General features: G+C 45.1%; 1 protein-coding gene across 3 annotated transcripts; it reads right to left on the reverse strand.

Moving 5' to 3' along the window:
• Positions 1-519: 519 nt before the first annotated feature.
• Positions 520-14,707, reverse strand: ZBTB5 (zinc finger and BTB domain containing 5). 3 transcript variants are annotated; one of them, XR_006294961.1, is made up of 3 exons: positions 14,482-14,683; positions 2,778-4,943; positions 520-1,199 (listed from the first exon to the last, which is right to left on the reverse strand). XR_006294961.1 is itself a non-coding variant. In XM_043565618.1 (2 exons), exon 2 carries the CDS (start codon positions 4,937-4,939, stop codon positions 2,906-2,908), a length of 2,034 nt encoding a protein of 677 aa, XP_043421553.1. In that variant the 5' UTR covers positions 4,940-4,943; positions 14,482-14,707; the 3' UTR covers positions 520-2,905. The 3 variants fall into 3 exon arrangements, 2 of the variants coding, with proteins under 2 accessions (XP_043421553.1, XP_043421554.1); XM_043565618.1 differs by having other exon boundaries at positions 520-4,943; positions 14,482-14,707; XM_043565619.1 differs by lacking the exon at positions 14,482-14,683 and adding an exon at positions 13,101-14,415 and having other exon boundaries at positions 520-4,943.
• Between the last annotated feature and the right edge of the window lie 5,800 nt (positions 14,708-20,507).

Raw genomic sequence — 20,507 nt, forward strand, 5'->3', positions numbered from 1 at the left:
TCCCCCGCCCCCCCCCCCCCCCCCCCCCCCCCCCCCCCCCGCCATCCCCACCCCCAGGTGGATGCCCTTTTTCTGATCACCACCTTGCTTATTCCTCCTGAGGCCAGGCCCCCTGCATGGCCACAGCCCCGCTCCTGCTGAAGGAATCAGGTTCCGGCTCTTCCCCGCCAAGCCAAACTGGCACACGGAGCTTTCACCCTGGGAGGCAGGTAAGGGAGCGGCAGAAAGCACAGGATTAAGCAGGCTGGCTAAGAGGAGGACAGGGTGTGCGGAGAACAAAGCCTCACGCATGTCCTCGCCTCCAAGACAGAGTGCAGGGAGCGCAGAGGGACTGAACTGAGGGGAGTGACCGATAATTGTGAGTGACCGCGTGAGGAGTATTTGGTAGGAGGTTTGGGTTTTTTATTTAAAAAGTACCGGTCAAGGCAGTGTTAGCAGAGAAAGCCATACTACTTCCCTGTCTTGTGTCAACCTTAATAACCTAAGTGAAGAAAAAGAACACGTTTAGTTAGAGGCATGTATGTGACAAATTTTTTATTTCAAAATCTCAAATTTTGACCAGCATAGCACCACTGACAGGGGTGCCCTGAAAGAACTTTATGATTTGATCACCAGAAATGATTACGCCAGGCTGTAATTAAGGCTAACCAATCAAAATCCAGGTACCCAATACCAGTTATAATTCAGGTAGAAACTTCGGATCATAGGAACCCTGAGACTGGTTTTACAGGGAACCTCTGAATTATTTTCTAAGTTCTACAGCATGTATGAGGACACTGGCCCAAAAGCTTGCTTCTCACACATAGAAACCGACTAAGAGGTAGATGAGAGATTCCAGATTCCATCTAGCAGTGGAGAGACAGGGCTCCAGCCGCTGTGTCAGAGACAGGCCCTAAAGCAAAGTCCACTTAAGCCTGAGCTGAGGTGAGGGCGCAGCCTCCTGGCACCTCCTCCTCAAGCTGGAAGGGAAAGGAGGCTGGCACTGCTCTCCCCATTGCTACCGGTTCCTCTCCCTGGGCCTAGGCAGGGCCTCTCTTGTGCTCCACCTTGACCTACCTGCCTCCCAAGGTTAATGTCCTCACAAGACACCGGTCCCCACGTCAAGTAGAGGGGTAGATGTAGAGCCTCCTCACATCAAGACCGCTGACAAAAGCCACACACACGTGATCCCCTATCCTCCGACGGTCTCTTTCCCACATCTGGAAAGGAGAGGAATCACAGAAGTTTCTCTTTTGGCTTTTCTCCCTGGGGCTCAGTTCACAGGTCGATGCTGAGCCCGACTCTGAACGTTAGGATTTTATCCACAGACAGGTGTGTAACTGCACACGCTAGATTCAGGGGAGAAAACCCATGCCGATTGTTTCAGGCTACACGTACTTAGCTTGCTAAACAAAGGAAGGATTTCTCTCGATTATGCACAATGGTTTGGTGTCTCTAAAAGAGCTGTATAAAAACTGAACTCCTGTTCGTGCATGAATTACACTGACTTCACGAGCTCTACAGAGGCACGTCCCCCTCGAGGCACAGAAGCCAGGGCTCGACTTAACACAGGTGCCAGCAGCAGCCCTGACAGCGCAGGAGGGGCTGGGAAAGCGAGGCTCTGGGGCCCAGAGAGCCCCCCGGGCAGTGGCCCAGATGTCTCCTCAGTGTCCGGTGCTGCCTGGTGACTGCCAGGCTCTGGGCTGCCCAGCTCTCTTACAGAGTCTGGAAAAGAGTTATCTGGGAACACTGCTACGTTTGGATTTTAAACATTCAGTATTGGGTGGGGGAAACAACAGGAAAAGCTCAGGTCTACACTTTAAAACTACAGTATATAAAAGTAATAAAACCCACGGTGGAGGGGGTTAACATCATTTTTGGTTAGTCTGCAACAAAAACAGTAACGTAGGCCTGGGAAAGATGCCACACGAGGCAAGAGAGTGTGAAGAAGCGAAGCAGAGAATGGGCTTGTCGCTGGGTGAGATGTGTCAGGCTGGCCCGGCCCCCGAAGCCTGGATGGAGCGCAGGGTAAATGCGCCATGAAAGATCCCACAAAACAGGACTCCACACCATTAAAACAAAGACAAACACCAGCTCTTTTCTGACTTCCAAACATGGAGCTGTAACATATGTGACACAAGTTGGTTAAGACCCCACTAAAACAGCACATACAGAAACAATACCTCACTTGTCACTCCCTACAAGTACATACTCCATTTACAGCTCTGCTTTGAAAAGCAGGAAAAATTGTTCAAACATCTATCCAGCAGTGATGTTTTCAAAAGTATGTACACCTAACGGTCCGGAGAACGCTCGCTCTGGACCCAGTGTCAGCACCATCAAAGTGCAGTGTCTGTGACTGCAAATGAGACGGAAATTTAAAATACAGTACTTTCTGAGGCCTAGGACTAGCTCATGATACACTTTAAAGCATTCGTGGCGGACAGGCGTGTCCTCAAGGGCCTTCCTTTCAGACAGGCACGAGATCGCCACTGGTTACACGTAAGTGCATTTTGCATCACCGTACAGATATATAATATTCCCCTCAGAGGATATAGGAAATTTAATTAAATGCTTCACAGAGTTTTACAAAAATTGCTAAAAAAATTTTTTTGCACTTCAATTCTTAATTTTTAAATGTGCCACTTTTCACACCATCAATTACAAACTACTTTCTGACTGAATTACTCAACCCTAAGGAAGAACTTGGTTTCAGGGACCACGTCCCTCTCCAAAAGTGTGCATTTCACTCGGAAATGCAGCAGCATACGTGCTACACGTACTCGCTCCCCACGTACCAGCCACAGGAATCTGCGGAGCCACTGGGCGGCCTGAAGCCTCCGCCCCGACGGCGTGAACCACCAACCAGAGGAGATGATGGCCTCGGTCCCGCGGCTGGCGTCGGCGTGATCTCAGGAGGTCGGGGTTAGAGCAAAGTGCTGGGCAGGTTGCTGCTCTGCCAGCGCAGGCAGGTGGTCTTTGAATGTTTATACAGGTGGCTGGACTGACTGAACCTCTTGCCGCACTTGAGGCAGGCGTAGGGTTTTTCACCTGTGTGAACACGGATGTGCTTCTTGCAATCTGTCAAGGTCAGAAAAGTCTTGCAGCAGATTTTGCAGGCGTACTTGCGAGCCCCCTCTACGACCAAGACGTTGTGCTCTGACAAGGCCTTCTTGCACTTTGACAGAACATCAGCAGATGCCCTGGTCAGCTGCGGAGGGCCAGGCTGCGAAGGATGGCCGTTCTCAAACGAGGACGTGGCCGCATTCATCATTAGCTGGGAACCGGCAGAGTTTTCTGGGATCTGGGAGCTCCTGACAGAAGTTACCACCGGCATTTTGGGAGCTATGCGTCGGTAGTACGGAAAGTTACTGGCTCCTCCTCTTGGGGAGCCCATCATGACCCTGGAGAAGGAGGAGTGGAGGCCCAAACCGGACCTGGAAAAATCCATCCCAAACTGTTCTCCTCCTTGGTAGCCTGAAGTCTGCACACAGGGCAGGCCCATCACTTCCTGCATAGGCCTGACAAAGTGGGAGTCCGCAGGCTCACTGAATGGGTTCTCCACGTGAGAGCCAGGGGCCGAGGAGGGCCCGCCAGCAGGCCCAGCCTCTGGACTCAACAAATAAGGGGCCTCGCCCTCCAACCTGCAGTCACTGGTGGTGTTTGGGATGTTATCATCATTGTTCTGATTTGCACTAAAGTTACTTCCTCTGCTCTTGTTAAGAAAATTCGAGATGCTAAAAGTCGATTTATGTTCTAGGTTATTTGTGACTTCCAAAATATGGATGTCACCTACCCTGTCAGTGCTAGACTGGGGATCCGAGAAACTCCGATCGCTACTTTCAGGGCTGAGGTCTATCTTCTCGGCACTGACCACAACCCCTTCCACTTCCACAGATTCGCTGCCTTCTGCCTGTGAGGTCACGTCACTCACTTCATCCTGAGGCTCAGGAGAGCTCAGGGGCTCAGACTTAACCACCACTCTCATGTGTTCCTTGTCACCAAGGCCAACCTCAGGATTTTCACACTGAAAACCACTTTTCTCGGTCGCGGCTTCCTGCTCAAAACTGGTCTCCACCTGAGTTGCACGAGAGGCCATGGACAACTGGGCCATGTTGCTGGCACTGTTGTCAGACTGGCTGGGCACCTGGGCATCTTCTTGAGCACCGAAAGACTGGTCAAACATGATGGCACTATCTTCCTGGTTGTCGGTCATTCCGTCAGCCTTAGGGTTATCCACCATTTTCAGGGAGTCTGGTGAGAAGAACTCCTCCCGAGAATGGACCCCTGACGGCCCGTTCTCTGGCGTAACGTCAGCGATGGCGGCCTCCTCCATGGTGGGTCGGAGGCGCTGTCTGGCCCGCTCCTCTGCAGACTGCTTGCGTTTATGAAGGCGTCTTATGGGGAAGGGTGTCCGCTGGTCCAGGTTGCTGCGCATCGACGAGCTCAGGGGGGCTGGCTGCTCCTCGCCACTCTGGCTGGAATTGAGGGCCGAGCTCACGATGCTCAGCCCCAGCTGCTGCAGCATAAAGGAGCGCTGCATGCGGGCACTCTGCTCCTGGACGCGCTCACTGGGGGGAGACATGGGCAGCGTCCTTGTCGTTAAGTAATGTTTACATGCCTTAACGACAGAGTTCAAATGCAGGTGAGAGGCTGCCAATAAGACATCCATAACGTTGCTCTCCCCCAGCATGAGGGTGGAGGTGTACATCATGTCAATCAGTGCAGCAAAGGCCTCCGCTGTCACTACCTCGCTATCCAGCTGGATCATGTTCATGGTCTGATCTCCCTCTGCCACGGAGAACAGGGCTCGGAAATGCGTGCTGCATGCTGCCAGTACAGATCGGTGGGCTTTAAAATGTCTATTCCCCACTACAATGACACAGTCACAGAGCTGACCGTGAAGTCTCTGGTAGTTCAGTTGCTGGAAGATCTGTTCAAAGTGTCCAGGAAAATCCATGATCCTACAGAAAAAAAAAAAGAAAGAAAGAGTTAAGACTTAGAAAAGCTGAAATCAAAGTCAGAGCACAGAGGGTGTGATGAAAAGAGATGTGGATGGCCCAGCTTGGGCCTTTTAAAGCTTTTGATATTTCTGATCATGGGCACACAGACTAAAAACCTGTCCAATGAGGAGCAAATGCCCATTCAGCTAACGGTCCTGGACACATGTACACGTGGGACCAGCTACTGGCTATTTACAGGCTCCCCTTCACTCTTCATAGGACTGACCCTTGTAACACTTAGGACCCAGTGTGTAAGTGACGGAATATCTATCCCGCAGAAGTTAATTCGAATTCTGCATTCCCTAAGGACAAAGAATAAGCTCCCAAGAAATTCCAGTCTTTCAGCAATCTTAAGGAAGTCAAGGGGCAAATCGGTATGAGTGGGTAAGATTTCCAGCTATAGACAGTGATAGATCGCACACATGCATTTACCCCCACTCACTGCTGAAACCCCATTAAACGGACACTAAAGTTTTTGGATTTGCTGTTTAAATTTTTTTTTTTTAATTTTTGTTTATTCTTGAGAGAGACCGAGACAGAGAACAGGGGAGAGGCAGAGAGAGGGGGGAACACAGAATCTGAAGCAGGCCCCAGGCTCTGAGCTGTCAGCACAGAGCCCGACGCAGGGCTCAGATGCTTAACCAACTGAGCCACCCAGGCACCCCTGGATTTGCTGTTTAAAAGGTATAAACCCACAAGGACAAGAAGAATGGGAAAGAAGTAGCAGTGGCATTTTGGAAGCTGGTAAGCAGAAAAATGAATGAGTGCTGACTCAACAAGCCCAGAGAGCTAAATCCTAAACTAGCAATGGACAAAACAACCTGACTTCTATATAAGCCCCCTACCTCCCCAAAGGCTCAGGAACCGGCTTCACGAGTGCCAGGGGAAGCAGACTGAAGGTGATGCCAAGACAGGAGGACTGGCTGGAAGTCTAGTCAATAAAAAAAATCATACACTGGAAGTTCTAGGGAGAACTTTTAGATGCTGAGCTTAGGGACCCACCCACCTCCTACCCTTGACTGTGCCAGGGAAGCAAAGAGGAAGGGTCTTTCTGTTTTTTACTTCTATAGCGTCAGGCTGGTTGCTGATTTTTCCACCAAACATGACTATACATAAAGTGGGTTGAGATCATTTAAAAATAGGAAATGAGAGTGGAAAGAAAGCCAGAGCACTCCTTAGTGATAATACAGGTACACTGGGCAACAAAGTGAGCCTGTCAACATAAGGGCACCCCAAACCTATTTTATACTTCATGTTTTTATAAAAACTAGTCACTTTAAGTAAGGCAATGTATAAAACAGATTGTATTTTCCAAGACGGCTGGCCACATGAAGCTCTCCCATCTTGCATGCTTTCTTACAATGTGACACTGACCCTCCTCTCATCAAGAGGTGGGGTCTGTGTTCACTCCCCCTGAAGCCAGGCAAGTCTATGACTATGGCAGAAATTACACTGTGTGACTTGTGAGCTGGGTCACAAGAGGCAACATAGCTTTCCCCTGTTCTTTCTGGCTTGCTCTTGGAACCCAGCCGCCATGCTGCGAAGAAGCCTAGCTAAAGTCTAGCTGGCGGTTGGCACCTGCTCCCACAGTGAGGATGCCTTCAAAGTGACTTCAGCCCCAGAGCTGAGCCCAGCCAATCTCTACAACTGTCAGAGATAATAAAATGATTTTTGTTGTTTCAAGCCAGTGAGTTTGCAGAGTGATTCGTTACATGGCAACAAATAACTGGAACAATGTGAAACTTGTTAACATCTCACAAATCAACATGCAAATCCTAGCTCAAGAAACAACTTTTTTTTTTTTTTTGTCTGCCTACTTTGGGGGAAATCACTTTTTCATCCATTCTTAGTGCATATGGTGCAGATCAGACTGCCCTAAACCTCTGAGTTCCAAGAGTGGACAGATAATCCAGGGAGATCTGGCCACTCCCCATGACTTACAGGTATGTGACTCAAGCCATGCCAATTAGAGTCTGCCCTGGCATTCTCTGAACTCAGCTTGCAAGTCATAAGGTAGATGTAAGTCTAGCACTGATGGTGGCCATTTTTGCCTGTCTGAGAAGGAAGCCAACACCAAAAACAATGTCCTGATCACATTAAGACCCTGGGAACCAGCTGTGACTGTAGGGGGCATCACCCTAGGGCTTCCTACTTCGTAAGCCAATGAATTCCCCCTCTATCTTAGCCTAGTTTACGTTGGATCTGTCACATAGTTAAACATGAGGTTTAAATCATAATTTCAAAAAACCTAAATAACATGGCTATCTGAAAACATTCTTGGATCTAGAAGGGGTATTTTAAAAATTCAGTCTGGGAGACATAAAAGTTGTTACTCTCAGCTCTGATAGAAGAGAATCATGAATCAAGATCATGGTTATTCAAAGCTCTCAAGCAGCTCTAGCAAACTCAAGAGGCCCAGTGTAAAAGTGACAAAAAGAGCTCATGCTGAGAAGGTAAGCGTTTTAGCAAAAGCTGACTGTCTGAAGCCTTGAAACCAAGGAAAACAGCTTCAGGTCTCTAAAAGATTTTAAAATGTGACAATATGAGTCTATATAGTTGGAGGAGATACAGCAAGTGATCTACCAATTTGTAACTGACTCAGAGCAAGCGTACAGCACGGTATTTGTTATCTGCAGGAACAGATTTTTAGTAATTTCCAAACTAAATATCATTAAGAAAATACACTTCCACCACTGCTTGTTACATTAACATGAATAGTCAAGAGCTGACTGTTTTCTCAATAGATTTACTTTCCTAATAATGCTTTACTTAGACTAATAAAAAAGTTCATTTGTGTTCTAGGAGAACAAACCCATTAATAGCACATTTTAAACTATTTGACTTCTGTATTGACCTACCTGCATGCTTTTCAATAATATACTTAGTTCATAAAGCAAAGTACACCCACACTCAGATATCATCTGCCACCCTATCAAGGGACCTGCTGCCTGTGCGCCAGGCAGGACCTGCACACAAGTTGCCACCTGCAGGAAGTGTCTTGACATTCTAAGGAATTCTTAACCGTTCAATATCCCTAATCTGGAAAAATAACGAAACAGAACTTGTCCTCCACTTTTAAAGACGATACAGACAAAAATAAATGTAAGAGAATAAAACTAGGCAAGGTCCCAGACAAGCGGTCTAGGATTTTTGACAGGGCTCCAAGTCCTGGCGTCCTAGAACATTCAGCCCGCTTCTACTTGATTTGACTAAGTGGAAGTAGGGAAAGGCTAGGGACCAGGTGGGCACACAGGTGCCCAGGGTTAACCCCAGAACCCAATCTGTCATCAGGACTGATTTCATAATCTGTTTCTGCTCTTTCGGGGCTGGCTTGGGAACTGGACAGGTCAGGTCTATTAAAAAGCGCATCTATCAATGACCAAAAGTGAGCATGACTGGGGAACTCAAGCTAAAGCCAGAGCCCTCACCATCTTACCCTACCCCCCCAGCTCTCCCTGCTCTGCCACCTTGTTTTCCAGTTCACAGTTCCTGGGGATTAGCTGACCTAGAACTTCATGATTCCGTTTGAGTAAGAAAAGGTATTCATGCCCTACTTACATGCCTAGTACAAACTCAAAATGCTCTTTCTACTAAGACAGCTTTTTGAGGGCAGGGACTGCATTTTCTCCCTCCCAAAGTGCCTGATGTACAGCACCATAAATTATCTTTTGAATGAGCTCTGACTGTATATAGATAAAATATAACACTGTATTACCCAACAGCCATTTTCCTGAGAGTCTGGTCTCTAAAATCAGCCAAAAACCAGAAAGTCTCAGAATATCCAAAATAAAGATCAAAGCCTGTGTATGAAAGATTTCCTCATAGGAAAGTCCCTCAAGAGCTCACATACATAGTCTTTTGTTTTAAATAAGCAAAATTCAAGTTTTTCTAGTTTCCTGATGATTGAAGACGAGCAACAGCAATTCTAGAATGAGGGCAAGCGGCGGCTGCACATTGACAGCTGCAAAAAAAGACAGCTGACCCACTAAGGGACAAAAGAGGTCCGGCAACTTGGAGACATGTCCTCGAGGGGCTATACAACCTGAGATCACAATAGCCTGTGAAGGCACTTGTGTATTTGGTATACAGATTCATTCATCCAGTGTTTTGAAGTGCTTGCTTCGTTCAAGGTTAAGTGCTGTGGAGATCTGTATGGCACAGTCCTAACTGTCAAAGGTGCTTGGTGGAAACAAGACATATACAAATAACCATATAACAAAGTGGAAAGCATTAAGTGCCACCAGAGAGATAACTGTGCTTGGTAATTCAGAGAAGGCAAAGGTTATTTCCAGCTTCTTGGTGGCCCTGACAACAGAGCTAGGCACAGGTCTGCATTTGGATAAAATGAGATGTAAAATGCATTCCAGATGGAGGTAAAAGTGGGAGAGGTTTGAGGTGGGGGGGAAGCAGGGTATCTATTCTGGCTGGAGAGTAAGTAGGTAAGGCTAGTATGGCAGGTATTAGATCGTGAATGCTCAAAACTGATGTTAATGATCACCACACATGGTCCGAAAAGTTAAAAAAGAGGCATACAATTTTGAACCAAAGACTATCATCACTTTTCAGGTGACTTCTGTAAAAAATATTTTGTTTGTTTGTTTTGAGAAAGAGAGAAAGAGCATGCTGGCGTGCAAGAGTGCAGGGAGGGGCAGAGGGAGAGAAGTTTTTTTCTTTTCTTTCTTCTTCTTCTTTTTTTTTTTTTTTCTTTTTTTGAGAGAGAGAATCTTAAGCAGGCTCCATGCCCAGAGAGGAGCCCAGACATGGACCCTGAGATCATGACCTGAGCTGAAATCAAGAGTCAGATGCTCAACTGAGCCAGCCAGGCACCCAAAAATATTTTAATTGTTTTTTAAAGCTTGAGCACAGTACCAGTCAGGGTTCTTGGTTGTAGCGACAGAAACTGTTTCTAGCTAACCTAAGCATAAAAGTAAGCTGCTGAAAGAGTTGATGGGAAGGCTGGACACCTGAGCTGGAACTGGGCAGCAGGAACAATCTGGCCAGAATGCTGTGTGTGCGCTGAACGCGGCCACTACTACAAAATGCAGGCTCTCAGGGGACTGGATCTCCCCTTGCCTTCATTATTATTAGTTTCAATTCTTGAACACACGTCTTTTTAAATATTATGTGAGATGAAATGAAAAGTACACTTGAAGTCATTGTGCTGCGTACTGCCACGCAATGTTGTCTCAAGGAAAAATACTCGTGCCACTTTTGAATTGTAAGCTGAACTAATTGCTTTTTTCATGGAACACCATTATAACTTGGGAGAACAATGACTGACAAACTGTGGTTCTCAGACTTGAGTATTTGCCACTCATTCTCTTGAAAATGAATGAAATGAGCCTGTCATTTCAAGGAAATCAGTATTTATTGCCTATGATAAAATTTGAGCTTTCAGGTAAAAATTAGAATTTTGGAAAATTTGTATTGGTCACCATGAGTTTGACAGCTTCTCAGTGCTCAAACCCAATGAGATCATTGGTGATACTAATGGAATGTGATTTTTTTTAATATTGTATACTAAATGTAACAATATTTGGAAGATCTGCATAACTCAGTGAATCAGTGTTTCCCAAATGACCAATGTTATAAACTGTGATGTTAAAAAATAAGGTATGGATAAAGAAATGGTTCACAGTGCAAGACACAAACTAATGTATTTCAGTGTAACAGAATATGAAGTTTGTTGATACAGTTTCAGATGACACATTGCAACTAACCAACCACTTAAGAAAATACCATTTGCTGAGTTTTGTTATAGTATCAGAAAAGACTATCCAAAGTTATCTGAAAAAGCTACTAAAATACTCCTCTCTTTTCCAAATACATATCTGTGACGCTGGATTTTTCTTGGTATACTTTAATCCAGATGATATCACAACAGGGGTGCCTGGGTGGCTCAGTCAAACATCTGACTTTGGCTCAGGTCATCATTTCATGGTTCGTGAGTTTGAGCACCGCGTTGGGCTCTGTGCTGACAACTCAGAGCCTGGAGCCTGCTTCAGATTCTGTGTCTCCCTCTCTTTCTGCCCCTCCCCCACTCATGTTCTGTCTGTCTGTCTCTCTCAAAAATAAATAAACATTAAAACATTAAAAAAAATTTTTTTTAATGTTTTCATTTATTTTTGAGACAGGGAGAGACAGAGCATGAGCGGGGGAGGAGTAGAGAGAGAGGGAGACACAGAATCTGAAGCAGGCTCCAGGCTCTGAGCTGTCAGCACAGAACCCGACGCGGGGCTTGGACTCATGGAGTATGCAATCATGACCTGAGCTGAAGTCGGACGCTCAACTGACTGAGCCACCCAGGCGCCCCCAAATTTTTTTTAAAAAAGAGTGTATGTATCATAACAAATTGAATACAAAAGCAGGAATGAGAATACACCTGTGTTTTTTAAAGTAGACATTAAAGAGATTACAAAAAAATGTATATCAATACCACCCTGGTGCCCACAACTTGGTTTCAAATACCATTGTCTAGGGGCACCTGGGTAGCTCAGTCAGTTGAGCGTCCAGCTTTGGCCCAGGTCATGATCTCGCAGCTCGTGAGTTCAAGCCCCACGTCAGGCTCCGTACTGAGAGCTCGGAGCCTGGAGCCTGCTTCAGATTCTGTGTCTCCCTCTCTCTCTGCCCTTCCCCTGCTCATGGTCTCTCTCTCTCTCTCTCTCTCCTCTCTCTCTCTCTCTCTCTCTCTCACACACACACACACACACACACACACACACACAAATAAACATTTAAAAAAATTTCAAATACCATTTTCTAACAAAAGGAACTAGTGCTCTTTGGAGAAATGGCTGATTCTAGGACTGAGGCAGAAAATACACAGGCCTGCAGTATCTTACAGTGTCAGAAAGTAAGGAAATGCTTCAAACAAACAAACACGATAATAATGTATGTAAATGGGATGCAGGACCAACAGGAGAAAGAACTCCCAAAGGCCAAAGGTGGAACAATTTAGCAAAAAGATAAAACAGTACTGGACTATACCCCAAAGTATACAATAAATATCCATAGGTCCATACTGATATACACAAACACATAAATACTGGGGAGAAGAGTCAAATCTCCTGTGCAGAAGAATTCCAAATAGTTTATGTAAATTCTCGACCCTCAAAGAGATGGAGGGGTGGAGCCCCTTGATGTGAGCTGTGCATGGTGACTTCCTTCCAGGGCACAGGACAGCATGCCTATTTTCTTACAATGAAGTCAGTACTCCCACACAATTCCTAATATGTTTGAGCTGCCCGGAAGATAAATCAAAGCCTTTAGCAAATATCTGTATAACTAATCAAATGAAAGGCACCCCCCACAACTGGACCCTGAGATCAAACGTCACTGCTCAGTGATGAAAATGCTGTAAACAACTCTAAGGGCAGCAGTTTGCTCAAACAGCTGGTCTTCTAGCATATGAGAAGTTCGCTTCATACTTAGACAAAAGGTGCAGTGTCATGTCCCATTCCGTCCCACCTGCTACACTAGCAAAATCTGGCTCTGGTAGACAATGTCCACATTTGAGAAATGGTAAGTACAGCAAAAGAAAAACCTACACTTCAAACTGACAGAGGAGAACAGCATTGACTCAAATATCTTAAATTTATCTTTTCCCTTTCTAAGGAAAAGATGAGGCAGATTCAAGATTCTGTGTCAGCCCTACAGCAAACTTTGTCATATCTCACTGTACAGAAGATATTTTTAAGTCTTACCCACACTGAAGAACTCCAGTATAATTCATACTCAGTACTTTTAATATTAAAACATTTGCATGCATTTTGTATCAAAGTGGTTTTTAAAAATGACTTCAACTTCTCGTGACAGTCTTACAACAAAGTCTCTTTTGAGAGCACTGACCTCTAAATTTAGGAAACACCCTACTCTAAGATGTTTTTCCTCCAAATCTTATCACGTTCAGAATTTTGCTAGAAATACCTCAATTAACCAGAATAGAGCTTGCCAGCATCCCCAGCTAACTATGTCTTAACACAATTTGTAGGAGAAAAAAAGCAAATCAAAAAAAAAAAAAAAAAAAAAAAGTTGATTTCAGAACTCTTAAAAAGTCCTGGTTCATTTATTCAGTAAAACGCACGGGCCCAGAATAGGTCCCCAACCAGTTAGTCTTACCTGGCAGGTCACCAAGCTGTCAGTGGTGGCCAGGCCAGTCTTCCCAAGTTTGCTAAGATTTCCAGTGAGGGTTAGAGCAACAGTGGGAAGCCTTCCTTTGGTTTAGTGGCTGTTACTTAACATTCTTTCCTCTTTCTCCACCTGGTCTCTTCCCTCCACCTCTGCTCTTTTGGCTTGAGGCCAACCACCCTCTCTGTGGAAATCTTAAGACTTTGGCAAATGACGAGCAAATTCTCCAGAAGACTACTAGGCGTCCAGCACACCTTTTTAATTATCTAAGGCACAACAGCCCATACAAGGATAACAAATCATCAATGATTAAGGCACGGCATCCTCTACAGATCCCAATGTAAGTAACATCTTCTACTTACTATAACTGAAACGTATATTAACATATTTTGCAAGAAGTTTTGTTTCAATTCTCGAAGGTGAGGGGTTTCTTCTATTCATTCAAATTACCCAGAACCCGAGCCTTTTACTTAGTAATCAAGGCTTTACTGTTTTTTTTCCCTAAAAAAATTTCCTCCTCATAAATATTTAGGATTTGTCTCCTACAAAGGACTTAGCTTCTTACAGTACCCTCCACCAGGCCAGAATGCGGGCTGACTTTTTTTTTTCTTTTTGTAAGGTAAAAACCTAACTCTCCACCCCTCCTTAATTCACTGCCTGATGTTAGCATTTATGTACGAAGCTGTCCTCCAAACAAGGGGAAGAGGGGCAACAGCAGTTCTTACCACTGCACCGCCCCCCCACCCCCACCTCCACAGCTCCCAACATGAAGCCTGGAAGTAATGGGTATTCAGTAAATGCCCATAATCAGTTTAGTCCTTCGATAACCAGCGGGGACATTCCAAAAGACTAGCTCCACCCCTCCAGGGTCAACCGCCGGTCCCCGATTCCAGAACGCCTTGGCCTTGCTCTGGTGAAAGGAAACCTCGACGCTCACAGACCCAGGAAGGGGGCATCGAAGCCACCCGACCCCAACCCGTAGGGCGGCAGATCCTCTGCTAACCCGCCAGGCTATAGGTCCTAGGCCTTTCCCACCCCATCCCAGTAACCAACGTCGCCTGCCCGCAGAGTCGTGGGGGCAAGAGCCCCCGCCCCACCCGGCAGACAGACAGCCTGGCGTCGGGACCTGGGGGACGCCTGCGCAGAAGGACCCGCCTCCCACCCGCCTGGCCCCTCCGCTCCGGAGGGTAACAATACCCCTTCAGAAAGACGGGCAGGGTAGGCGGGGGTCACCGGTACGCGTCTGCGCGCGCCCCGACGCCTAGGCTCGAGCGGACTCGCGCCGACAGCCTAGCCCTCCAGGAGCTCAACGGTCTCCACGTGAGCGCGCCCGCGAGCCCCACCACCGCTGGTGCTGACAGGGTCGCCTCACCTGAGCCGGGCTCCGCCCCCCTGCTCGCTGGAGGAGGCGGTGACCCTTCTCCGATCCGACCTGACAGTGTCGGAGGAGGCGGGAACGTCCAGCCCGGCGTCTCCGCGATGGGATTTCCTCCCCCTTCCGCCCACCCCGCCTCTCGTCCCCCAGCTCCTTCAGTCCTTTCGCCGCCGCACTCTGAGAACACCACGGCAGCGGTGGACAGTAAACGGAAGTGACGCCCGCGAGGGAGCCTACTCTGCTCCATTCCTCCTCCCTCCGACCGAGCTTCAGCCAATCAGAATGGGAGGGGGCGGGGCCGGAGCAGAAGTGCAGCCAGCCGGCGCGCGGAATCCGAAGGAATTTACTCGGCCCCCCCGGAACACCGACCAATCGACGGCCCCAGGAGCTCGCTGTGTTTACTACCGACTGAATCCGTGAACGCTGGTGACCAATCACCATTTTCCTTACAACACGTAAAACTGTTATCAAACGCCTTTTAAGGCGGGATTTAGCACTAAGGGGCTCTAGGTTTGGACTGTAGAAAAGAGACTTTGTGCTGCAGCCAATCGAGAGCCGCTGTGGTGGAGGTGAGCGGGTTTTCCGCCTAATTGTGCCAATCACAGTCGCGGCTCTCTGAGGTCTGCGCGAGCTACCGGGCGAGCCCGCCGGGACGGTGTCCCACCATTGGCTGGACCCGAAGAATTTCTCCGCTCTCGCTGCGGCGCGCCGTTCCGTGACCCCCGACTCTCTCTCCGCAGAGAGTGCTCTTCCCGGAGCTCACACACACACACGCAGCGGTCCGGAGGTTGACTTCCCATCTTGTAGACTTGGGGAAAAATAAAATAACATTCCAAGAGTCTGTGTGGGTTGAATGAAGCCAAATCCAGGCTAAAACGCTGCATACCAAAAATACTGTCTGTCCGACAGCAGTTGGGTGCGGTGCGGCCCCACGTCCAGTCCCGGCGGCGGCGTCTCCTAGTGCGGGCGCCCGAGGAGTCCGGCAGGGGTCCCGGGCCCGACTCGCCCTTCGCGCTGCCGTACTCAGTGCTCTAGGTCGCATCAGCCTGCCGCCGCCAGAACCCACGTGGAAGGCTCGCGGGTGTACGTGAGACGCTGTCAGAAAAGAGCAGGCTCCGGGGCGGATCCCGAGCTCCCAGGTGCACGCTCGGATGGAGAACCGAGCGGCCTCCCGGAGGCACCGGGCCCTGGGCTGGAAGGAAGCCTTCCTTCTCGGGTGAAGAGGAGACCAGCGAGCCCGTGAGGGGCCTTCCGGCGGGAGCTGTCCAGGAGCTCTGCGTGGCTCCGGAGACCAAGGCAGGCAGGGGATCGCCGCTGGGTTTTTGGGGTGAGGTAGGGAGAGATCTAAAATGGAACACCCCACTTCTTCAGAACTTAATACCCAAATATCATTACAGCCGATCCATCCATTCCGACGTTACAGGTTGGAAAAGTTGCCCTTTGGATTTATTTCTTTAAGGCCTCAATGAAATCTGATGGTAAATTCTGTTCAGATTACCTGACATTTTGTAGCCCTTACACATATTTAACTGCAGATTCGGCGGTAAAACTGTATATATGGAATTCTGACGATAATCTAGGCAATGTGAGAGTTCCTTTCATATACATGATCCTTACAAAAATGTTGTGAGCTAGGTATCTCAGATTTACAAACTGGGGAAAAGTTTAAAAGATTTATATATTCATTACTTACGAAAGTGTGAAAAGGCCCCTTCCTATATTGTTGGTGGGAATATCATTGATGCTCTTTTTGAAGATAACTCAGTAGTATCTCTCAAAATTTTAAATATGCATTCATTCCCTTTTAGCTGGCACTTCTTTCTAGAAATGATTCTGAAATACACAAAGTTGGAAATATATATGAGGTTTTTGATTACAAATTTGTTAGTAGAAGAAAAAAAGGAAACAATCTGAATGTGCATCTACAGAGGATTCCAAAAATTGATGTGTATATATTACTGTTCCTTTATCTCTGATCCCAATACATATAAAACAAAATTAATAAAAACCTGCATGTGGAGGTACAGGAAAGCTTGTAAATGTATGGCTAAGTATCAAAGGATACTATCAAACTGTTCACAGTAGTTACTTAAGTAAATGGAGTAGGTGATAAGGAAATGTTTTAAGAGGGCCTTCTTGATTTTTAGTCTGTATATACTTATGTGTTAATTTAACTTTTATGATAAGTTTTATTATTTTAATAGCACTTATGAAAACCAGGAGTTTTAGTTATGGTTTTTAAAATCATTGACAACATTCTTCCTAAATTAAGATGTAAATTTCCCAATAAAAGTATCAATAAGATTCCTTTTGAAACTAGACATTTGATTCTAAGACTCACAAGGGAAGATAATATTGCAAGATTAGCTAGGAAAACTCTGGAAAACAATTATAAGGCAGCCATAGCCCTAACAATTACTAATGTATTTCATAATGCTTTATTGTGTAAGAAAAAAATTTGGAGAGAGGATTTGGGGAAGATGGCAGAGAAGGGAGCATCAAGAATCTGTCTTCTCACCCAGACAATAATTGCACTGGCAGAATCTGACTGGTGCAACTGTTTTGGAACTAAAGTCTATTGAAGGCTTGCAACCTCTAGAGGAAGGCTTGGATCGTAAATTGCAGTAAATTTTGGTCAGTTTTAGCTCTTAGCACAGTAGAAGCTACCCATCCCTCACTCCTCAGCCACGTGGCAGGCAGCTGTGCACTGGTTCCTGGAGCCCCTTCTACCAGCTTATGGGGGCCAGGATGGGCAAAAATGGACTCTGTCCTCCAAATATATTTGGGATTGCTGACTGCTGCTTTTGATTACATAGGTGCAGATGAAGAGACAGGCACCTGTTGTTGCCGCATAACACCCCCCCTCCCCCCATTGTTGCAAGTCTTTTCTCCTCCAGCAGAAGCAACTTACTGAGGATTTGAAGCAAAAACTGACAGAATTGGAGGGAGAAACAGTTTTACCATAGTAGTTGGAGACTACAATATCCCATTCTCAATAATGGAGAGAACAACCAGACAGAAATCAAGAAATAGAGGAATTAACACAATGAACCAACCAGATCTAATAGACATGTCCAGAACACTGTACTCAACAAAAACAGCACACATTCTTCTCAAGTGCACTTGGGACATTTTCCAGCGTAGACTGTGTGTTAGACCAGATAAGTCTCAGTAAATTTTAAAAGATATATATTATACAAAGTATCTTCTCTGACCACAATGAGATGATGTTAGAAATCAATAACAAGTAAAACTGGAAAATTTTAAATTTTGTGGAAATTAAACAATGTACTCTTAAGTAACCAATGGATCAAATTAGAAATTGTAAAGGAAATTAGAAAATACTTAAACGTGAATGAAAATGAAAACAGATCAAAACCTTTGCGACACAGGAAAAACAGTGCTAAGAGGAATATTTATAGCTAAAAATGCTTACATTAAAAAACAAGGGGCACCTGGGTGGCTCAGTCGGTTAAGCATCCGACTTCGGCTCAGGTCATGATCTCACAGTTTGTGAGTTCGAGCCCCATGTCAGGCTCTGTGCTGACAGTTCAGAGCCTGTAGCCTGCTTCAGATTCTGTGTCTCCCCCCTCTCTGCTCCTCCCCTGCTCATGCTCTGTCTCTCTGTCTCTCAAAAAATAAACGTTAAAAAAAACAAAGATTTCAAATTAACAAACTAACTTTAGAACTTAATAACTAGAAAGAATAAATTCAAAACTGCTGAAGGAAAAAACTAATAAAAGGATAGAGCAGAGATAAATGAAACAGAGAATAGAAAACAATAGGGAAATTAACAAAACCAAAAATTGGTTCTTTGAAAAGATCAACAAAATTGACAAACTTTCAGCTACGTGAATTAACAAAGAAGTTAAGACTAAAATTGCTGAAATCAGAAATGAAAATGACATCACATTACTAATTCTGCAGAAATAATAAGGATTGTAAGAGACTACTGTGAACAATTCTATGCCAACAAATTAGGTAACCTAGATGAAATGGACAAATTCCTGGAGATACAAAACCTACACTAAATCACAAAGAAACACTAAATCACAAAGAAATAGAAAAATCTGAAGAGACCTTTAACTAGCAAGAAGATTAAATCAGTAATCAGAAATCTCCTGCCAAATAAAATCCCGGACCTGATGACTTCACTGGTGAATTCTACCAAACATTTAAAGATTTAAATCTTTCTCAATCTTGCCCAAAAAATTGGAGAAGAGGAAATACTTCCTAACTTCCTAACAGTTCCTACACTTCATTCTTCATTCTTCTTTTCTTTCTGTATCATTTTGCTGATACCAAAGATAGACAAAGGAACTATAGGAAAAGAAAACTACAGATCCATATCCCTTATGAAGATTGATGAAAATATTCTTAACAAAATACTAGCAAGGGGCACCTGAGTGGCTTAGTCGGTTAAGCGTTCGACTTTGGCTCAGGTCATGATCTCACGGTTCATGAGTTCAAGCTGGGCTCTGGGCTGACAGTGTAGAGCCTGCTTTGGATCCTTGTCTCTCTCTCTCTCTCTCTCTCTCTCTCTCTCTCCCTCCCTCCCTCAAAAATAAATAAACATTTAATAAGAAAAAAAACTTAAAATACTAGCAAACTGCATTCAGCAGCATATCAAAAGGATTATATACCATGACAAGTAGGATTTATTCCTGGGAGCAAGTATAGTTCAATATACAAAAATTAATCTATATAATACACCACTTTGAAAGGAAGGGAAAAAACCCACCTGGTCATTTCAACTGATGCAGACAAAATATTTGACAAAATTCAACACCCTTTCAAAAACACCAAAAAAACTAGGAATAGAAGGAAACTACCTCAACATAATGAAAACCCACAGCAAACACACTCCATAGTGAAAGACTTACTCTTTCCTCTTAGGATCAGGAATAAGATAAGGATACCCACTTTCACAACTTCTTATTTTTGTTTAATTTTTAAAAGTTTTATTTAATTTTTGAGAGGGAGACAGAGCAGGAGGGGGGGAAGGGCAGAGAGAAGGGAGACACAGAATCTGAAGCGGGCTCCAGGCTCTGAGCTGCAAGCATAGAGCTGGATGTGGGGCTCAAACCCACAAACTGCAGGATCATGACCTGAGCCAAAACTGGCTGCTCAATCAACTGAGCCACCCAGGCGCCCCTCACAACTTTTTCCAACATAATAGTAGAATTTCCAGCTAGAGCAATTAGGAAAGAAAGAAAGAAAGAAAGAAAGAAAGAAAGAAAGAAAGAAAGAAAGAAGAAAGAAAGAAAGAAAGAAAAGACATCCAAATTGGAAAGGAAGAGGTATTATCTCTCCATTCCCACATGATAGGATCTTATATGCAAAAAATCCTAAGTATTCCACACAAACAAAAAAACCTGTTAGAGCTAATAAATGAATTCAGCAAAGTACCAGGGTACAAAGTCAGAGTGCAAAAATCAGTTGCATTTTTGTACATTAACAATGAACAATCTCCAAAGGAAATTATGAAAACAATTCCATTTACAATAACATCTAAAGATTAAATACTTTCAAATTAACCAAGGAATGGAACGACTTGTACAATGAAAATGACAAAACATTACTAAAAGAAATTAAAGAAGACATAAATAGAAACCCATTCCATGTTCATGGATTGGAAGACAATATTGATAAGATGTCAACACCACCCACAGCAATGCACAGATTCGATGAAATCACTATCAGAATTCCGAATGATATTGTTTTGCAGAAATAGAAAAACCCATCCTAAAAATAATATGGAATCTCAAGGGACCCCACACAGCCAAACTATCTTGTAAAAGAAGAACACAGATGGAGAACTCACGTTTCCTGATTTTAAAACTTACCATAAAGCCACAGTAATCAAAACAGTGTGGTACTAGCATAAAGACAAATGTGTAGACCAACAGAATGGAATAGCCCAGAAAAACCCCGTACATATATGGTCAAATGATTTCTAACAAGAATCTCAAGAGCATTCAATGGGGAAAGGACAGTCTTTTCAATAAATGGTGCTTGGAAAA

Source organism: Prionailurus bengalensis, chromosome D4 (assembly GCF_016509475.1).
Source record: "Prionailurus bengalensis isolate Pbe53 chromosome D4, Fcat_Pben_1.1_paternal_pri, whole genome shotgun sequence".
NCBI lineage: Eukaryota > Metazoa > Chordata > Mammalia > Carnivora > Felidae > Prionailurus > Prionailurus bengalensis.